We start from the raw sequence: 21,505 nt of genomic DNA, 5'->3' as shown, positions 1-21,505 counted from the left end.
TGCCCAACTCTAATTGCCCTTGAAACCTGCTGGTGCAACACCACTGTGATCCACTGATGCTATTGCAGGAGCAATAACATGCTACACAAGATATAAGAGTGGAGAATTTGGTTAGAATGTTTAGGCGGAGGAATGTACAAAATGTCTTATTACCAGCTTATCCTTAATCAATAACCTGACATGGTGATAAGAAGCAAGGAATGATCAGATTGGATTTCTGGGGCAATCAGCAAAATTCTTTCCCTTTTTCGAAAACTACTTTGAAAGGCCAGAGGAAATGAAAGTGTGACAAACGTTGACAAATTGCCTTGATACACAAGTTCACAGAATCATAGAATTCCTACAGTGTAGACCGAAGCCATTTGGCCCATTGAGCCTCCACCAACAACAATCCCACCCAGGCCCTATCCCCACGACCCCACATATTTACCCTGCGACTCCTACTGACACTAAGGGGCAATTTAGCATGGCCAATTAAACTATTAAATTATCCTGCATATCTTTCGAGTGTGGGAGGAAACCAGAGCAGCCAGAGGAAACCCATGCAGACACGGGGAGAACATGCAAACTCCACACAGGCAATCACCCGACACTGGACTTGAACCTGGGTCCCTAGTGCTGTGAGACAGCAGTGCTCACCACTGTGCCACCACAATGTTGCCTGTGAATAACAGAAGTGATGCAAGGACACAGTGGTTAACACTGCTACGTCACAGGGTCCAAATCCAGCCTCGGGTCACTGTCTGTGCGGAGCTTGTACATTCTCCCCAAGTCTGTGTGGGTTTCTTCCAAATGTTCCAGCTCCTTCCCACAACCTAAAGATGTGTAGGTTAGGTGGATTGGCCATGCTAAATTGCCTTTTAATGTCGAAAGATGTATGGGTTAGAGGGAATCAGCCACGGTAAATGTCTGGGGTTATGGGGACGGGAGCGGGATGGGGCTGGGTAAGATGCTCTTTCGGAGAGTCGGTGCAAATACAATGGGCCCCCTCTTCAGTGTAGGGATTCTATGATTCTATATAGTGTAGGTACGCCCACAGACCTGCAAGGAAGGGAGTTCCAAGATTTTGACCCAGTGACAGCGAAGGAAGGACAATATCTTTTAAAGTCAGGATAGTGTGAAACCTGGAGCAAAACTTGCAGGTGGCAGTATTCCCCTGTATTTGCTACTCATCTCCTTCGAGATGGTAGAGATCCCAGGTTATGAAGGTGCTGTCGAAGGAGTCTTGGCTGCAGTAGGTTCTGTTAAAAATATACAGTGCTGCTACTATACATCGGTGGTAGTGAGAGTGAATGTTTAACATAGTGGTTGTGATGCAAATTAAGCATACTGCTTTAACTTTTGATTTGATTTATTATTGTCACGTGCATTAACATACAGTGAAAAGTATTGTTTCTTGCATGCTATGCAAAGCGTACAGTTCATAGAGAAGGAAATGAGACAGTGCAGAATGTAGTGTTACAGTCATAGTTGGGGTATAGAGAAAGATCAACTTAATGCAAGGTAAGTCCATTCAAAAGTCTGACAACAGCAGGGAAGAAGCTGTTCTTGAGCAGGTTGGTTTGTGACCTCAGACTTTGTTTCTTTTTCCCGAAGGAAGAAGGTGGAAGAGAGAATGCAGGGGGTCTTTAATTATGCTGGCAGCTTTGTCGAGGCAGCAGGAAATGTAGACAGAGTCAATGGATGAGAGGCTGGTTTAGGTGATGTATTGGGCTACATTCACAACATTTTGTAGTTCCTCGCGGTCTTGGGCTACACTGTTTGGATGGTGTCGAGCTACCTGAATGTTGTTGGAGCTGAACTCATCCAGGCAAGCGGAGGTTATTCTGTCACACTCCTGTGTTATGCCTTGCAAACAGTCTTTGGGGAGTTGCTCACTACCGAACTCGCCATCTCTGACCTTCTCATTGCTATACTATTTAGAAATCTGGTGCAGTTAGATCACTGGTTATCCCCAGGATGTTGGCGGTTGGGGAATCAGCAATGGCAATGATTTTTTGGGCATCGGGGGAGTTGGTACGAACCAAACATGTTGAAAATTGGTCAGCCTAGGGGAAATAAAGAAGGCAATTTTTTTGAGAGTTGTGTGCCAGTGTTTTTATTATATATTAATGCATGAGTATAATCATAGAAAATAATGACTTCTTTCTGTCAATGCAGATGGTGTCAAATTTAATAATAATAATAGACTTCTCTCCCATATTTAAGTTGGTAGAGAAAAAAAACTTCTTCAGAAAATTGTAGCTGTGAGGCTGCTGCCTATTCTCCATGGAAAGTATATTTATATAACATTAATGTTTTAAACAGATGTATTTTGCAGTCTTCTGACAGTTATACCTTTAAAGCATCTTAGTGTTTTTGCTACTACAGGCTAGAAATAAAACCTTTGATGCATTTTTAATATTACTCTTTTGAATTGATACCACAAGAAGAATGTTATGACGACTTCGCTGGATATTAGGAGCAACTATATTGGATGGAAAAGCAGAAAGTGTTGGAAACTTTCAGGTAGCATCGATAGAGGAGGAAGTCAGATGTCTGGATTTAGATGGGTAGGAAGTCTCACAACACCCTCAGGTGAGTCACCTGAAGAAGGAGTGACACTCCAAAAGCTTGTGCTACCAAATAAACCTGTTGGACTTTAACCTGGTGTTGTGAGACTTCTTACTGTGCTAACCCCAGTCCAATGCCAGCAACTCCACATCATGGATTTAGTTGGTCAGATAGACGTCTTGCCCAGTGGTCGGAGGATAAGTAGGTCCATGAAGGGGAGGCTTCATGCTTTTGCATGCATTCAGGCACTACAGAGGCCACCACCGGGTCTTACCCCCAGATTCAGGGCCCCTGCGGGAGAATTTAACATGGTCAATGCATTTACTCAGCACGTCTTTTGGATTCTGGAAGAAAACTGGAGCACCCGGAGCAAACCCATGCAGACATGGGGAGAACGTGCAGACTTCACCCATTGAGAGCAGCCAGCCGATCAGAGGCTGGCAGCCCTCCATTGTCCATCAATGCCACCAGGAAGTAGTGGCAGCTGCCAGTTACGCACACGCCAGAGGCCAAGGATCAGTGAAGGAGCCCCAGGCCACAGGTGAATGAGGGCAGGATGGGGATCATGGGGGAGCAGGATGAACAAGGTGGGGGAAGATCATGGGAAAAGGACAGAGGCAGGACCAAGGCGAGGGCAGAGAGGTAGGAGGCTTTCAGGGGGCACCCTCCTTCTTGATGCAGGTTCCCGCGATTATTTATTGAGACCGCCTCTGGAAGTTTGTTGGCAAACCCAGTTGGGTCTGCTGGGAGAGGAGCTGTGGCAAAAAAATGTGCAGCTCCTATTAATCCTTGAACTACCACTAATTTCGAGTGGACCTAGGGATAACAGGTATCAACTGGCTCATTAATGATTCTCATTGACATCATGCCCACGGATACCTTACATCAGAAACTTCTCCCTAAATCTGGAGAGGTTTCACTTCAGCACACGGTGGCACAGTGGTTGGCACTGCTGCCTCACAGCAGGTTGATTCCCGGCTTGGGTCACCGACGGTGCAGAGTCTGCACATTCTCCCCATGTCTGCATGGGTTTGCTCCGGGTCCTTCGGTTTCCTTCCAGAGTCCGAAAGACGTGCTGATTAAGTGCATTGGCCATGTTAATTTCTCCCTCAGTGTGCCAAAACAGGTGCCGGAGTACAGCGACTAGGGGATTTTTCACAGTAACTTCATTGCAGTGTTAGTGTAAGCCTATTTGTGACACTGATAAAATTGACTGATTAAGTGGAGCTGGTCACCATACTTCCTCCAGTGACAGATTGCATCAAATCCAGCTCAAGTTATAATTTTAGATCGATGGTCTTTCCTTGGAACAAGCCTTGCTTTCCTTTTATTCTATCACACATGCTCGGGTTGAATTTAATGGGAATTAAATGATAACTTGCGTCAGTAATTTGCTCTTGGATTTTAGTCACTGACTAGAGAAGTGTTGGAAGGAACTAGAACACACACTTCTGTCAAACTCAGACCAATTAGTTTTAAGGGTCTCTCACTAACAAATGACTGTGGGGGTGATTTCAGTCCCTCACTCCCCGTCTGTGGGAATGGCCGCAGGCTCAAAATCCAGAGGGTATGATTCGTGCCAGCAAGTGTCCGAGTTAAGACTATAATATCATAATCATAGGTGCAGAATTAAGCCACTCGGCCCATCAAGTCTGGTCTGCCATAGAATCATGGCTGATATTATTCTCATCCCCATTTTCCTACCTTTTTCCCATAACTCCTGATCCCCTTATTTTTCAAGAACCTATCTATCTCTGTCTTAAAGACACACAATGACCTGGCCTCCACAGCCTCCTGTGGCAAAGAGTTCCACATGTTCATCACTCTTTGGCTGAAGAAATGCCTCCTCATCTCTGTTTTAAAGGATCGTCCCTTTAGCCTGAGATTGTGCCCTGTGTTTCTAGTTTTTCCCACTAGTGGAAACATCCTCTCCACATCCACTCTATCCAGGCCTCACAGTATCCTGTCAGTTTCAATAAGATTCCCCCCTCATCCTTCTAAACTCCAATGAATACAGACCCAGAGTCCTCAACCATCTCTCATACGACAAGCTCTTCATTCCAGGGATCATTCTTGTGAACCTCCTTTGGACCCTTTCCAAGGCCAGCACATCCTCCTATAGACACATGGACAAAACTGTTCACAATAGTTCTGGTGACAGAGTGGTGTAAAATCAGAAAACTGATTTTAATACATTAGTGGGCACTTTCTCCGGGACTCCCCACCTCGCTGGATATTCAGCAGACGCCAGACTGATGGCATCTTCTACAACAGGTTTACACCTAAGTTTAAAGTTTAATGTTTATTTATTAGTGTCACAAGTAGGCTTACATTAATACTACAATGAAGTTACTCTGAAAATCTCCCAGTTGCCACACTCCAGTGTCTGTTCGGGTACACTGAGGGAGAATTTAGCACGGCTAATGCACTTGACCAATATGTTTTTCCAACTGTGGGGTAAACCGGAGCACCCGGAGGGAACCCACTCAGACATGGGGACTGTGTGCAGACTCCGCAGGGACCCAAGCTAGGACCTGGTGCTGTGAGGCAGCAGTGCTAACCACTGTGCCACTAGATGTGAACCTGTTCTGGGGGGGGGTTACCCTGGAGGATGCGAAAAGCTCAGTATAACACCCGGGGAAGAGCGCCATGGTCAGGCAATGTCCCCTGGCACTGCCCCTTGGCACAGGTTGGCACTGTCAGGGTGGCATCATGTTCATGCTTCTTCCAAGATCCCACTTCACTGGAGGCAGCTGGTGATTTAAATGGCCAGCTGCCTCAGTGAATCATACGTACGGGAACCCCAGTCCTGTCCCCGTGAGGGTGGGAAATGTCGGGTGTTACTTTGAATCTTTGGCCATTTCTGGGATTTTTGCAATGACGGAGACGCCCTTGTGATGGAAATCCAGACCTTGAGCACAAGAATCAAAGCTGGCACTCCAGTGCAGCCTAGAAGCTCAAAGGCAGTCTGGGAAGACAGCATCCTGAGTCAGAAATATATGACTGTTCAGTAAAACTGGATTAAAATCCGGGCACTCCCTAACCACACTGTGGGTGTACATACACCACATGAACTGCAGCGATTCAAGCAGACTGCTTACCATCACTTTCTCAAGGATGGGCAATAAATGTCGGCCTTGCTAGCAAAACTCACATCCCATGAACAAATAAAGAGAATATCGATGCATTGCACGAAAACAGAGCACTTTAGCTTGCTTCAGTCGGTCCCTTACTCAACATCACAACCCTGACTCTCATTGTCCAAGGCAGATGCTGAACACTTCCAGACGGATGCTGCCGCTGATTGATGTTCCTCCTTTCCCGACACCTTCACTCTCTGATGTCAGGTGTGCGCACTGATTTTTAAAGACTCTTCCTTTCAAAGACTTGCAGAGGTCAAAGGCATTTGTCAATGTCAAGGTGCTGGACATCTCCTGATTTACTAGGCACTGGCCAACTAACTGCTCTTCCCACACTCAAGGCACCACTGTCTACTAATGAAGTGACTCATCCAGTATTGGGCTGCCGTGAGAAATTACTCCCCTTCAGGCAAATGCCACCTAAGGGCGAGATTTTTGATTTGATTTGATTTATTGTTGTCGCATGTATTAGCATACAATGAAAAGTACCGTTTCTTGTGTTCTATACCGACAAAGCATACCATTCATAGAGAAGGAAAGGAGAAAGCACAGAATGTAGTCTTACAGCCCAAAGCTAGGGTGTAGAGAAAGATCACCTTAATGCGAGGTAAGTCCATTCACAAGTCTGACAGCAGCAAGGATGAAGCAGTTCTTGAGTCAGTTGGTACCTGACCTCAAGCTTTTGTATCTTTTTCCCAAAGGAAGAATGTCAATTTTACTATGTCAACATCACAATGTCACTTTTACGGCCTCACTCGACCAGAGATCGGGATATTCCATCCCTGGTCAATGGGCATTCCCATTATCCGGCCCCTCACCTGCACCGATCCCATGGCGGATGGGAATGTAGAATTTTGACGTTAGAAAAAAAATGCTGATTTGCCAATTATTCGCAAAGAAAATGGCTGAAGAATTCCCAATTATGGTGCCAGCCCACTGCTCGAACACAACCTTTCTCTAATAACTCTCTGGGGACAATGTTACATGTAATAGGATAAGAAGACAAGTCAGAGACCATAAAAACCTTTGGGGGAAGGATTTGTATTTATAATGCGCTTTTCATGTCCTCAGGATGCTCCAGACCACTTTTACAGCCAATGAAGTATTTTTTGAAGTGTCGTCACTGTTGCAGGATAGGTGGCAGCCAAAATTGCGCACAGCAACTCCCATAAGCTGCAGTGTGATAACGACCAGGCAGTCTGCTTTAGTGAGGTTGGTTTAGTGAGGGCGGCACGGTGGCACAGTGGTTAGCACTGCTGCCAGGGACCCGAGTTAAATTCTAGCCTCGAGTGACTGCATCTGTGGAGTTTGCACATCCTCCCTGTGTCTGCCTGGGTTTCCCCCGGGTGCTCCGGTGTCCTCCCACAGTCCAAAGATGTGCAGGTTAGGTGCGTTGGCCATGCTAAATTGGCCTTAAGTGCCCCAAATGGCTAGATTAGATGAATTAGTCGTGGTAAGTGTGTGGGGTTACAGGGATAGGGCAGGGATAAGTACTTTGTCAGAGAATCGGTGAAGACTCGATGGGTTGAATGGCCTCTCCTGTGCTGCAGGAATTCTATGAATTTGATGGTGGAGGGATGAATATTGGCCAGGAGAACCTGTGTTACTCTTCTTTAAAATTCAACATGGGATCTGTTATGTCCATCTGAGGTGACAGTTGGGTCTTTGGTCTTATTTCTGATCTGAAAGGTGACATCTCTATCGCTGCAGAACATTTTATCAGTACAGCACTGTGAGGGTCAGCTGTTTTTTTACTCAGGGCTTCTGAAGTCAGTCTTGAACCCACAATCTTCTGATTCTGAGGCGCAAGTACTGTACACAGAGCCACAACTAGCATCCAGGGAAAACTAGAGAAGGGCTCCTATCAAATCTTAATTGGCCCTTGCACCAGCTCTGTGGCCCTCCTGGGGATGGGGGCGCTGTTGCAGGAATTGCAGGAGCCAATCTCTCTCTGGAGCAACCAGGGTGGCCATTTTGGAATGAAATATCTGTAACAACTGGACTGACCCACCTTTGGTGGGATTCCATAATGACTGAGATTATTAGCAAAAATAATCAACATTTATAGAGGTTTACAGTATGGAAACAGGCCCTTCAGCCCAACTTGTCCATGCCATCCTTTTTTTAAAAACCCTTAAGCTAGTCCCAATTGCCCGTACCTGGCCCCTATCTCTCTATACTCATCGGACCCATGTAACAATCTAAATGCTTTTTAAAATTGTACCTGCCTCTACTACTACCTCTGGCAGACACTCATCACCCTTTGTGTGAAAAAATTGCCCCTCTGGACCCTTCTGTATTTCTCTCCTCTCACCTTAAACCTATGCCCTCCAATTTAAACTCCCCACCTTTGGGAAAAGATCACCTCTCAGCCTTCTATGTTCCTGAGAAAAAAGCCCCAGTCTATCCAGCCTCTCCTTATAACTCAAGCCATCAAGTCCCAGTAGCGTTCTAGTAAATCTCTTCTGCACTCTTTATGCAAAAAATACATGCCACTTTTGGAACTGATACACTTTTCAGCAATCTCTTCACTTTGCAAATGTGAGTTTGCAAATTTGCAAATGAGCCAGATACAAACATTTATAGTTTCCTTTGGTCCTTTCCAGATATTTATATCTGTTCAGGTTTTATTGAATTTTGAGGTGTGAATGCTATGCAGCTGGCATCTAAGGAAAGTGGAAGGGCTTCCATCAAATTTTAATTGGTCCCTATACAAACTCCCTAGCCTTTCTGAGGGTCAGGGGTGGCGGTAGGGTTTGTGAGGAGGTGGGGTGGTAGACGATTGCTAGTGGGTGTTACTGCTGTTGGAGGTACTGCAAAACTGCCCTCCCCAAATCCTATATCCCTTGCAGAGTTGTCAGTTTTAGTTCCTGGAGGCTTCATGATCTCCTGTGATTCCCACACATCCCACCATTAATCCACCCTCTCAGTGCACCACCAATCACATTGATCTCATTGCAACAGACCCCCTCCACCAACCCATCAGTCCCCAGAATCAGGTGGAGTGCATTATGAAATGGGGGTACCATGCCACGGGCGCTGTTGCCCACTCAACCCTCGCTGCAATTTTACCATCAGGGTTGCCTACCCGCCAATGGAGAACCCCAATGAACTCCTTCAGCTGTCATAGAATCACCGCAGTGTAGAAAGAGGCCATTCTGCCCATTGCATCTGCACCATCCACAATCCCATCCAACCCCATTTAATCCATAGCAGGATAAGGCCAGCACCCAGCAATGGCTGGGCAAAGCTGGCAGGAGTTAATCCGGTCACATTGGCGAGGTATAGCTACTTAGTGTCAAGTGGCAGTCTTGGCCATGGTCCTAAAGACAGTCTTTAAACCACCATGTGTACAAACTACCATGTTTCATTGGGCAGGTTGGTGGCCAGTCAAATGGGTAGGGATTGCCTCCTTTAGGTTCACCCCTCTGTGCCAACTGGGGGAACAAATACCCATACTCCAAAGATCTTGGTCCCTTTCTTTCTCCCCTGCCCATCTCATCCTCCCCACCCTCTTTGCCTACCTGTCACCCCCTAACCCCGGCGAGACCATTATTCCAGGCACCAACAAAGCTAACAAACTGTTGCAGTCCCAGCAGTGGCCAAGTCTCCCTGTGGCACTGCTGTGCACAGAGCAATGTCCATTTGATTTCCCGACAGCTCTTGGACCTCCACGTCAATGGGGGTAGACGTCCCACCTTAAGACCATTAACTGCCCAATAGCCAATAAATGGCTGCGGGGAAGCTGGCCAAGTGGGGACTGGTTTTCCCCTGTTTGTTATCCGGAACAGTAGGTGAGTAGCGATGCCAACACTAGTGTTAAATTCCACCTTTTGTCACCCAACTGGACTAGCCTTGATTGCTGGACAACAGCCTGTTCCCTCTCTTCAAAACCTTACTCTGTATGGTGGCACATGGTTACCACTGCTGCCTCACAAAGCCAGGGACCAGGCTCAATTCTGGCCTTAGGTCGCTGTCTGTGTGGGAGTTTGCACATTCTCCCTGTGTCTGCGTGTATTTTCTTCGGATGTTCTGGTTTCGTCTCACATTCCAAAGATGTGCAAATTAGGTGGATACTAAATTGCCTCTTAGTGTTAAGGGGACTAGCTAAGGTAAATACATGCGGTTACGCAGAAAGGGCCTGGGTGGGAATGTTGTGGGTGTAGACTTGATGGGCTGAATGGCCTCTTTCTGCACTGTAGAGATTCCATGATTCTAAACAGTTTTGTTTTAATGCTTTGATCATTATTTTTTGCAGCAGTGTGTTAGAGATTAATCCTCAGCTCCTGAGGACTGATGGATAAATATGGAGGGCTGGCAACTTTAAATCGGAAAGCGCAATGTTTACGAGTTCGCAATGATACACTGCCTCAGTACAATGGGCAGCTACAGTGTTCGGCTTCTCACAATTTGTATTCCAGTGACCTCAATAATCATTGCTCACAGACAACAGAGGTGGCACTTAAATAGAAGCAGCATGAAGTAAGCAACACAGCTAATCAACACTTAGGCTCTATCTTGCCCAGAGCTAGCATAACCGCATCAACAGCCTTCATACACACGCCGTGGCTCCCAGCAATGTTCTCATAAATCTCAGGTCACTATTTGAGGTTGTCACAAATCATGGTGTTTTCACACTCCATTCAATTTAGAAGGAAAACTGTGTAGGAGGCTACAGGAAAGTCGAGCTAATTGTCAAAGAGGTGTTGTTAGCACAATGCATGTAATGTGCAGTGATCAACTAATCAACTCATGCCCTTGTTGAACACAGTTATAAAAGTCAATAAAATCTTCACCTCGATATATATAGATGTCACCCAGTAAAGAACTAGCTTTTAAAGATATTTTAATCTAGCTCCAAAACTTTTGCAAACTGGAGAGATTGCTGAAAAACTTACTTGTTTCAAAAGCAATTGTATTTTTTCAGAAACATTGACCATATTCACGATAATTGAAGTGGATTGCACTAAATGCATGCTAAGCCAGCCCAGTTCTTTTTGCTTTTTAACTCTTAAATGACCGCCCTATTGATCTGGGAGAGAACAGGTCAATGAGATTTGTTTTAAAGAGTTATTACAACTTGGATAATCCACCTCATTAACCCTTCCATGGCCTCACTCGATCTCTTAACTGTTCCTGCGAGGCGGAGAGATATATTGATTTCGCTGTGGGCAGTTTCCCTTTAAGGGGCTACCCCTTTTATTATGTCCCTCAGTTTATTTAATTTGGTTTACTTGGTTGACTCAAAAAACTGGGAACTGGAGCTGTGACTGAGGCTAAAACTGTTGTAAGATGCTGCATGGAGGGAGAGATGTCTCATAACACCAGGCTAAACTCCAACATGTTTATTTGGTAGCATGAGCTTTTAGAATGCTGCTCCTTCATCAGGACACTCACCTGGTGAAGAGTTTGTACTACTAACTAAACCTGTTGGACTTTAACCTGGTGTTGTGAGACTGCTTACTGTGCTCAGCCCAATCCAATGCTGGCAACTCCACATCATGGAAGGGGAGAGGGTGGGACTGCAGAGGCCTAGGGTTTAGAGGCTCAAGAGACTTCATAGCTTGTAAAAAGAGGGAGTGGCTGACAGAGTTGAGTAGTTATTGAATCTGGTTTTGCTAGCTCCAGTTCAATTTACCATGCAGTTGGGGTTCCTAAGTGCAATGAAGACAAGTGAGTGTATCTTTGGAACAGAATGGATTCCTGAGAGTTTGGTGCATGGGGAGTTTAAAGTGTTAATCTTGCTCTTGATTAGTAGTGACAGGGAAGTATTGTGTTGGTAAATTAGATCTTTCTTCCAAGTAGAGCAAACACACCCTGCTTAGAGAGCTAAGTAGTTAATTAGCTAACTGGTTCAATGTGGTTTTAAAAGTTTATTTAATAATCATAAGTAAGGCTGACATTAACACTGCAATGAAGTTACTGTGAAATTCCCCTAGTCGCCACAGTCTAGCATCTGTTCGGGTCAATGCATCTAACCAGCATGCCTTTCAGACTGTGGGAGGAAACTGGAACGCCCGGATGAAACCCACGCAGACATGGGGAGAACCTGCAAACTCCACACAGACAGTGACCCAAACTGGGAATTGAACACGGGTCCCTGGTGCTGGGAAGCAGCAGTGAGCACCTGGAGGAAACCCACGCAGACAAATCTCCAGTTTACAGAGGCCAGTTCCAGTTCCAGATCGGTTTATCGTACATTCCAGGTTCTTGATTGCAGCCAAGGCAAGCAAGTGGATCACCTGGCGCAGAGGGGGACGGCAAGGAGGAAGACCTCCTCGTGAACCTGCTCCTGGGCCTGGCAAAACTTGCCATCTACAAGTCCAGGCAGCGGGCGACCAAGGGAATCATCCAACCCGATTGTCTGCCCCTCTACCGCAGCTAAATTTGCTGCCGGGTGCCCCTGGAGGGGGAGCATGCAGCGTCTGCGGGTACTGTTAATACCTTCTGTGTCCACTGGGCACTGCAGGGAATGGGGTGCATTATTGACCCTTTTAATCACATATTGATTTGATGGTTTAAGTTTCTTTTCTACTTTGTCCTTTTGTTTTGGGCAGTCCCCTTCCTTTTGGGTTGGCACGGTAGCATAGTGATGAGCACTGCTGCTTCACAGCTCCAGGGATCCGTGTTGGATTCCTAGCTTGGGTCACTGTCTGTGTGGAGTTTGCACATTCTCCTCGTGTCTGCATGGGTTTCCTCCAGGTGCTCCGGTTTCCTCCCATAGTCCAAAAATGTGTGGGTTAGGTTAATTGGCCATGCTTAAATTGCCCCTTTGTGTCCTGAGATGTGTAGGTTAGAGGGATTAGTGGTTAAAATATGTAGGAATATGGGTGTAGGGCCTGGGTGGGATTGTAATTGGTGCAGACTCGATGGGCCGAGTGGCCTCCTTCTGCACTGAGGGGTTTCTGTGATTTTTGGGAGCTGTCCATTTTCATTTCTCTCCTCATTAATTTGATTTAGTTTATTTGATTGGCCAGAGAGGTTGCTAAGGCAAGCAAGTGCGGTTTTGGAACTGAGAGCATACGGGGGAGTTTGGTGAGTGGGCGTCTTTGGCGCGGAGGGAGAAGAGGCTTCTTTCCTTTTGCTTTATCTACCTTTCTCGCCCTGTGAAAATTAGTTCTTGATCTACTGCACAGAAAGGAGCTGTTTGATTATCTGGGAGGTGCTTAAGATCTATTCCAGTCCTAAAGTTTAAATTAACATCCAAACTGATGGGAATAAAATATATAAAAAAGGAAAATGAATAAGTGAAGAAGATAATTAAATATTTAATTAAAACATATTAAGAATGGTGTGGTTGTTGATATGTCAAAGTTGCAGCATATCGGAGCTCTTGGATGCCTGTCTGCAGTATGGTTTTTAAAACTACTTTATGGATTAGGCTAGCATTTATTGTCCACCTCTAATTGCTCTTGAAGGTGGTGGTGAGCTGCTTTCTTGGACCACTGCAGTCCCTGAGGTGTAAGTACTCCCATAGTGCTATTAGTAAGGAAATTCCAAGATTTGAACCCAGCATCAGTGAAGGAACGGCAATATATTCAAGATGGTGAGTGGCTTGGCTGGGACCTCCCAGGTGGTGGTGTTCCTGGTACCTGCTGCTCTTGTCCTTCTAGATGGTGGTGAGCATGTGTTTGAAGATGCTGCCTAAGGAATTTTGTTGAGTTCCTGCAGTGCATCTTGTTGATGGTACCCAGTATCAGGGGCAGGAGAATGGTTTTTTTATTCAGTCATATGACATGGGTGGCGCTGGCTGGCCAGCATTTATTGCCCATCACTTGTTGCCCGAGGGCGGTTGACAGTCAACCACATTGCTGTGGCTCTAGAGTCACATGTAGGCCAGACCAGGTAAGGATGGCAGATTTCCTCCCCGACAGGACATTAGTGAACCAGATGGGCTTTTCTGGTAATCGACAATGGTTTCGTGGTCATCATTAGATTCTTAATTCCAGATAACTTTTATTGAATTCAAATGCCACCATCTGCCATGGTGGGACCCAAACCTGGACATTAACTGAGTTTCTGGATAAATAGTCAAGCGATTAATGCCACTGCTGTGCAGGCAAGAGGACACAGAGGGCAGGAGTACAGTAAACTCCGTCTTTTCAATTGTCTCAGCTTGTGTAGATGAGAGCGAGATCTGCAGGGCGCTGAGCAAACTGACCATAGCAACATGGTACAGGAAGCCATTCAAGTGGGGAAACCATTCAAGTGGGGAGAGTTGGTAGGAGGGGATATTATGATGAGGGGATAAACACTGCTCTCTTCAGCAAAGAGTGAAAGTCTGAATAGCTGTGCAGCCTACCCGATGCCAAGGTTCAGGAAAGCTGCTCAGGGCTGGAGAAGGATTTACAGTGGGAAGGGAAGTATCCAATTGTCATGGTCCATATAGGCACCAGTGACATAGCTGGGATTAGGAACGAGGTTCTGCACAGACAGTTTGAGGAGCTAGGCAATGAATTGAAAAACAGACCCTCAAAAAGTCTAATTGGATAGGGGATTGAAAATTAAAGAAAACAATATGTGGCTGAAAGACTGTTTGCAGGTGGTGATTTCTCCCAAAAATTTACTGCTGTTGCCCTTCTAGATGGTGGTGATTATGGGTTTGGTAGCTGCTGTCTTAATGAGTTGGTGAGTTCCTGCAATGCATTTTACAGATGGTACACACGACTGCCACTGTGCATCAGTGGTGGAGGGAGTGAGTGTTTATAGATGGGGTGTCAATTAAATGAGCCATGTGATCCTCCAGGGTTGTGTCGAGCCTCTTGAGTATTGTTGGAGCTGCACTTATCCAGGCGAGGGGAAACTATTCCATCATAGTCCTGACTTGTGCCTTGCTGAAGGATTTAGCTGTACTCAGGCAAACAGATTGCAGGTACACCAAATAATTCAAAAAGTTAATGGAATGTTATTATTTATTGCAAGGTGAATCAAATACAAAAGTAGGGAGGTTATGTTTCAGTTACACAGGGCATTGGTGAGACCACATTTGGAGTATTGTGTACAGTATTATTTAAGGAAGGATATAAATGCATTAGAAGCAGCTCAGAGAATATTTACTAAACTAATACCAGGATTTGATGGGTTGACTTCTGAGACAAGATTGGACAGGTTAGGCTTGTATCCACACTAGAGTTTAAAAGAGTAAAAAAAGGAATGCTTGGAACATAAGATCCAATAAGGGATTTTGACAGGGAAGATGTGGCATTGATGTTTTCTCTTGTCAGAGAATCGAGTGTCAGGGTCACTATTTAAAAATAAGGGATTGCTCATTTAGGAAAGAGATGGGGAGAATTTTTTTGAGGATTGTGAGTCTCTGGAAATCTCGTCCATAAAAGATGGGGAAGCAAAGTCCTTGAATACTTTTAAGGCAATGCTGGATAGATTCTATGTATGCAAGGGGGCGGAAGGTTAGCAGGGGGTAGGGGAGAACATGGAGTGGAAGTTGCATCCAGATCAGCCATGAGCTGGCTCATGGAGCTAAGTGGCCGACTCCTGCTCCTGACTCGTATGCGTGTGCTTGTCTCTGATCAGATCAGGATTGTGGCTGCCATCTTTATAGGGAGCAGTGTGTAGCAGGGCACATTCATTGCCACCATCTTTATAGGGGGCAAAGTGTAGAAGGGCACATTCACTGTCACTGTCTTTATGGAGGACAGTGTGCAGCAGGGCACGTTCACTGCCACCATCTTTATGGGGGGACAGTGTGCAGCAGGGCGCATTCGTTGCCGCCACCTTTATGTGGGGCAGTATGCAGCAGGGCACGTTCACTGCCACCATCTTTATGTGGGGCAGTGTGCAACAGGGCATATTCACTGCCGCCATCTTTATGTGGGGCAGTGTGCAACAGGGCATATTCACTGCCGCCATCTTTATGTGGGGCAGTATGCAGCAGGGCATGTTCACTCACCGTCTTTATTGGGGGGCAGGGTGCAGCAGGTTCGACCTTCCTCAATGAGCTTTCAGAGTTGCGTGCAGTTTTTACTTTCATTTGCGTTTTGTTACTATCAAGCAATATAAATCTTAGAAAGCGACTGGCCACTCAGGTGCCACACTAATCCAACCAGATGACTGAAAAGCTGACACAAACTGGTTAAAAACAACCCTGCAAAAATGCCTTTTGTGGAATGGCACAGCTTTATGATTTTAGTCGCTGGTGGAAGCACCGTGAGGAAGCTGACAACACAGTCCTGTTTCTGTTGGCACTGTGTCACCTGCAAATTATGTCATTAGTTTCTGCACTCGCGCCGAAAGGCATTGGCAGCCATCTTGCAATCTGGAGACGAACCCAGTGTTAAGTAGCAAAGGCTCTCATCGAGCGGCGATGGTGTCTCTTGATGTCATTTTTTTTCTGCTCAAGGGTGGTCACTCACCCATAGAATCATAGAATCCTACAGTGCAGAAGGAAGCCATTCGGCCCATCAAATCTACAATGACCCAGGCCCTATCTCCATAACCCTATGCATTTACCCTAGCTAGTCCCTCTGACACTGACAGGCAATTTAGCATGGCCAATCCACCTAACACGCACATCTTTGGAGGAAACTCACACAGACACGTAGCGCTGGTTGCAAGCAGAAATCCTTTACGTGAGCAGGCAGTTAATTTTTGCACATTCCCTGCATGGGGACCAACCAGTTGTGTGTTAATCACGCAGCAGGATTCCTGGGCAAGCTGTCAGATGCTTTTATTTTTGGGGAACTTTTTCAGCCGAGGAATTTGTCCTCACTATCAAGGTTGAAATTTAGCTGCTGGAATGTATAATATTAAAGCCTTTGAAGATAAGATTCTAAATCTCCAATCTGTCCTGTTTGCTACTACCTGTAACTGTGTAATCCATTCCTGTGAGCTCTTCTGTAAAATTTATGTAAATTGTGCTGATTTCTAGAATGAACCTGGTAGTTTTGATTGACGTGGAGGCTTTGTTGCACAAAATGATTGCAAATGCCGGATGTAAGCTTGCTCTGTAGTATATAAGGATAGAGTCCTGCAATATGAGAATTACACTTCTTTTAAGTTTTGGGATGGAGACGTATTAAATGTTGTGGGGCTGTTCCACACAGCATACCAATGGCATGATCCATGTTTTGTGCTTATGCTAATCTGTCTCACCCATAAGGAAGATTGGTTGGGGGGGGGTGAGGGGGGCAGGGGAAGAGGCATTAGCCAGATGTGAATTTCCTGATTGCTACCTTGGCACACTGTGCAAATTGCAAATATAGAAACTGGGATTATTGGGCTCTTCGTGATTGAGTAGGACACGAGTGTCCATTGTAGTGGAAAATCATGTCACTCAAATTTGATTGAGTTTTTTGAAGAGGTAACCAAGAAGGTAGATGAGGGCAGTGCAGTTGATGTTGTCTACATGGACTTTAGTGAGGCCTTTGACAAGGCACCGTACGGTAAGTTGTTGCATAAGGTTAAATCTCATGCAACCCAGGGTGAGATAGCTAAATGGATACAAAATTGGCTTGATGACAGAAGCCAGAAGGTGGTTGCAGAGTGTTGTTTTCCAAACTGGAGACCTGTGACCAGCGGTGTGCCTCAGGGATCGATACTGGGTCCACTGTTATTTGTCATTTATATTGAATGAAATGGATGAGAATATAGGATGCATGGTTAGTAAGTTTGCAGATGACACTAAGATTGTGGCATAGTGGACAGTGAAGAAGGTTATCTTTGGATTGCAAGGGGATCTTGATCAATTGGGCCAGTGGGCTGATGAATGACAGATGGAGTTTAATTTAGATAAATATGCGGTGATGCATTTTGGTAGATTGAACCAGGGTAGGAGTTAGTCAGTTGATGGGAAGAATTACAGAACAAAGAGATCTAGGGATCTAGGTTCATAGCTCCTTGAAAGTGGAGTCACAGGTGGATAGAGTGGTGAAGGAGGCATTCAGCGTGCTTGGTTTCATTGGTCAGAAGATTGAATACTGGAGTTGAGATCTCTTGTTACAATTGTGCAAGACATTAATAAGGCCACACTTGGAATACTGTGTACAGTTCTGGTCCCCTAATTATAGAAAGGATATTATTAAACTAGAAAGAGCGCAGAGTTCTCTACACCCCAGCTATGACTGTAACACCACATTCTGCACTCTCTCGTATCCTTCTCTATGAACGGTATGCTTTGTCTGTATAGCACGCAAGAAACAATGCTTTTCATTGTATGTTAATACATGTGACAATAATAAATCAAGTCAAATCAAATCAGAAAAGGTTTACGAGGATGCTACCAGGACTTGATGGTTTGAGTTATGAGGAGAGACTGAATAGATTGAAACTTTTTTCTCTGGCGCGTAGGAGGCTGAGGGGTGATCTTTTTGACATCTATAAAATAATGAGGGGCAGAGATCAGTTAGATAGTCAATATTTTTTCCCAAAGATAAGGAAGTCTAAAACTAGAGGCCACTGGTTTAAGGTGAAACAGGAGAGTTACAAAAGGACCCAGAGAGACAATTTTTTCACATAGGCAGCTTGTTCCAAACACTCACTATCCTCTCCATGGAAAAAAAAAGGTGACTTTAGTCATCCCTGTATTTAATTGGAGGAATTGTCTGTTCATCCAGCATGATGAGTAATCAGCTTAACAATTTCTCAGTAGTGGAAGAGTTAGGGGAAGTGGAGCTGTGTGTTGTCAGTGTGCATGTGAAAACCAACACTGTTGGCATGGGGCAGCGTGTCAATGAGAAGCAGGAGGGGGCCATGGATAGATCATTGATGGAACACCAGAGGTAATGGTGCAGATGCAGGAAGAGAAACTATTGCACTAATACTCTGGCCACAGATTGTCAATGGACAAACCAGAAATTCACTTTGTGGCTTTGTAGGTCCTAACACCCTCTCCTGCTCTTCGCAATCTCAGTGAAAATCATGACCTTACTTCAGCAGTAAGCCAATCTTGTCGAATCTGTGACTTAAGCTTATTTATGAGTGTCAAAAGTAGGCTGACATTCACACTGCGGTGAAGCTACTGTGGAAATCCTGTAGTCACAACACTCCAGCGCCTGTTTGGGTAGACTGGCAGAGAATTTACATGGCCAATGCACCTAACCAGCACGTCTTTCGGATCGTGGGAGAAAACCCACACAGAAACGGGGAGAACATGCAGACGCTGCACAGACAGTGACCCATGCTGGGTATTGAAACCATGCGCTATGAGACAGCAAGGTTAACCATTGTGCCACCCCTACTTTGTGGATCAAACCATATGTCTCCATCATCAGCCTCCTTCAGCAATGTAAAGATGATGGAAATGGAGAAAAGCCAGCCATATTGCTTAATTAATTAAACACATTGCTTGTAACATCTCATTCATTAATGAACCACTTATATTTTCTAACAACTTGGTTCTAAAAAGACAAAGGTAATGCGGACAGTTTGGCCATGGGTGTATCTCTGAAATTAGACTGACGTCTTTCGTGCTTGTCCCTTCTTGTTTTACAGTTGTACAGCTCCAATGACTTTGGAAGGAGATGGCAGCTGGTCCATGAGAGAATTACTCCAAATCGATTCTACTGGTAAGAACCCACTGAACTCGGATGGTTAGGATTGTTATCTCCCCCTCCCATTGATTATAGACGCAAACATCACTGCACGCTACAACACTGAAAAAGTTCATTCCACCATCAAACCTTCCCTGGTGTTTTCCTCCACAAGTCTCGATGGGCCAAATGACCTCTTTCTGCACTGTAGGGATTCTGTGAAGCCACTTAGTCCAAACCCACTTCACTCATCACTTTGAATATTCTTCTTTTTCAAGCTAATGTCTTCAGTGACAGAGCTTTATGGAAAATAGTACATCAAATGGTGTTGGGGAGGGAAAAATATCAAACAAACCTGAGTATGTTTTACCGCCACAGCACAAACAATTTGTTGGCCATAACTCAGTACTGTGTGTTACATATCTTCTTGCTGCTCCACATCCATGGGCTTTGATTTCAATACAAGAGTTAGGGTTATGTTTAGGGCTAGTATTTTGCATGCCATCTTTATTTACATGGTGTCCTATATAGTGGGGATGGTTGATACCTGGACTGTATTTGAAGTCTAATTGCGTTGTCTGTTACTAAGCGGTGGGGATGTTGGGTGATAGTTATTGGTTGGGTAACTTCACCAAAACACAATTCACTCACCGACTTTTTTTAATGCCATTTTAGTGAAAACATTCGGGCAAAAGAGGCATAGCACAGGCAGGATGGTCTGAATGGTCACATATTTTATGATTCAACCTCTTCTCATGCTGTTTAAGTCCTCCCCGCGCTCCAGTAACACTATTACTAGTAGGAGAAATGCCTTACTTGCCCTTCTACTTTGACCACCTTCTGTTGGGAGTTACGTCTGCGACTATGAAGCTTTCTGTTCACATTCTGTTCAACTGCATGTAGCATACAGAGTAAATCGGGGTGGGGGGAAGCATGCAAAGGTCCAGTGACTTCAGGCAGGATTTTCCTGTTTTGGGATGAGCAAGGCTAAAAAACCCCTTTGTCTTGGTTCTTTAGCAATACCTGAATTCTGCACTGCCAAACAATTTGGTACAAGCATCCAAACCAAGTGGTATAATTCACCTTATCTATGTGTATTCCCATGTGGTTCATAAACCCCACTTATCTTGTATGCGCATTTTCCACAACTGTACAGTATAAATACCTACTCATTGGATACGTAGGCCCCCACTGCATCATCATGACAGTTTGGTGTTTGGTGAGTGTGTTCCACTTTACTGGTACAGACCAGTGGGACCCAACCATTTATCGGTCATGACACACCTTTATGGTATAAAAATCTTGAGGCGCACCTCCAACTGGCCTGCCCTCAAGCAAAAGCCTTTTATGTCTAAATCCTCATAAAAGTATATAATTTATTCATTTAAGAAGCTTGCAATGGAAGCATTATCACCATTCGCATGTGAAATAAATATTTTTATTCAAAATATACACAGAAAGAACATGCCCCTGTCCACATCAACGGCGATGAAGTAGAAAGGGTCATGAGCGTCAAATTTTTAGGTGTCCAGATGACCAACAACCTGTCCTGGTCTCCCCCCGTGCCAACACTATAGTTAAGAAAGCCCACCAACAAACACCTCTACTTTCTCAGAAGACTAAGGAAAGTTGGCATGTCAGTCACTAGTCCCACCAATGTTTAGAGAAGCACCATAGAAAGCATTCTTTCTGGTTGTATCACAGCTTGGTATGGCTCCTACTCTGTCCAAGAATGCAAGGAACTGTAAAAGGTTGTGAATGTAGTTCAATCTATCATGCAAACCAGCCTCTCATCCATTGACTCTGTCTACATTTCCTGTTGCCTGGGAAAGGCAGCCAGCATAATTAAGGACCCCGTGCATCCTGGACCTTTTCTCTTCCACCTTCTTCCATTGAGAAAAAGATACAGAAGTCTGAGGTCACGTACCTACCAACTCAAGAACAGCTTCTTCCCTGCTGCTGTCAGACTTTTGAATGGACTTACCTTACACTAAGTTGATCTTTCTCTGCACCCTAGCTATGACTGTAACACTACATTCTGCACTGTCTCGAATCCTTCCCTACGAACGGTATGCTTTGTATAGCACGCAAGAAACAATACTTTTCACTGTATGTTAATAACATGTGACAATAATGAATCAAATCAAATCAAAAATTTATAAGTGTTTTCCATTAAAGGTTTTAATTGTTTTTAGTTTTTTTTTTAAGTCTGCATTCAAGCCATTCTCAAGATTCCAGCATAGGATTATATTCATTGGAGTTTGGAAGAATGAGAGGGGATCTCATAGAAACTTATAAAATTCTAACAGGGTTAGACAGGTTAGATTC

The 21,505-nt window shown here is 44.9% G+C and overlaps 1 protein-coding gene across 1 annotated transcript in view; it reads left to right on the top strand.

The window, feature by feature from the left end:
- Positions 1 to 21,505, top strand: part of LOC145354481 (VPS10 domain-containing receptor SorCS3-like) — a 1,074,210-nt gene that overhangs the window by 792,106 nt on the left and 260,599 nt on the right. The window contains exon 5 of the mRNA XM_080205878.1: positions 19,140 to 19,213. Coding sequence (XP_080062004.1) covers positions 19,140 to 19,213 — 74 coding nt within the window. The remainder of the gene's footprint in view (positions 1 to 19,139; positions 19,214 to 21,505) is intronic.

Source organism: Carcharhinus amblyrhynchos, chromosome 17, assembly GCF_965287045.1.
Source record: "Carcharhinus amblyrhynchos chromosome 17, sCarAmb.v2.hapA, whole genome shotgun sequence".
Lineage (NCBI taxonomy): Eukaryota > Metazoa > Chordata > Chondrichthyes > Carcharhiniformes > Carcharhinidae > Carcharhinus > Carcharhinus amblyrhynchos.
The sequence above is the reverse complement of the archived record's forward strand: the minus strand, read 5'-3'. Positions and strand labels throughout refer to the sequence as shown.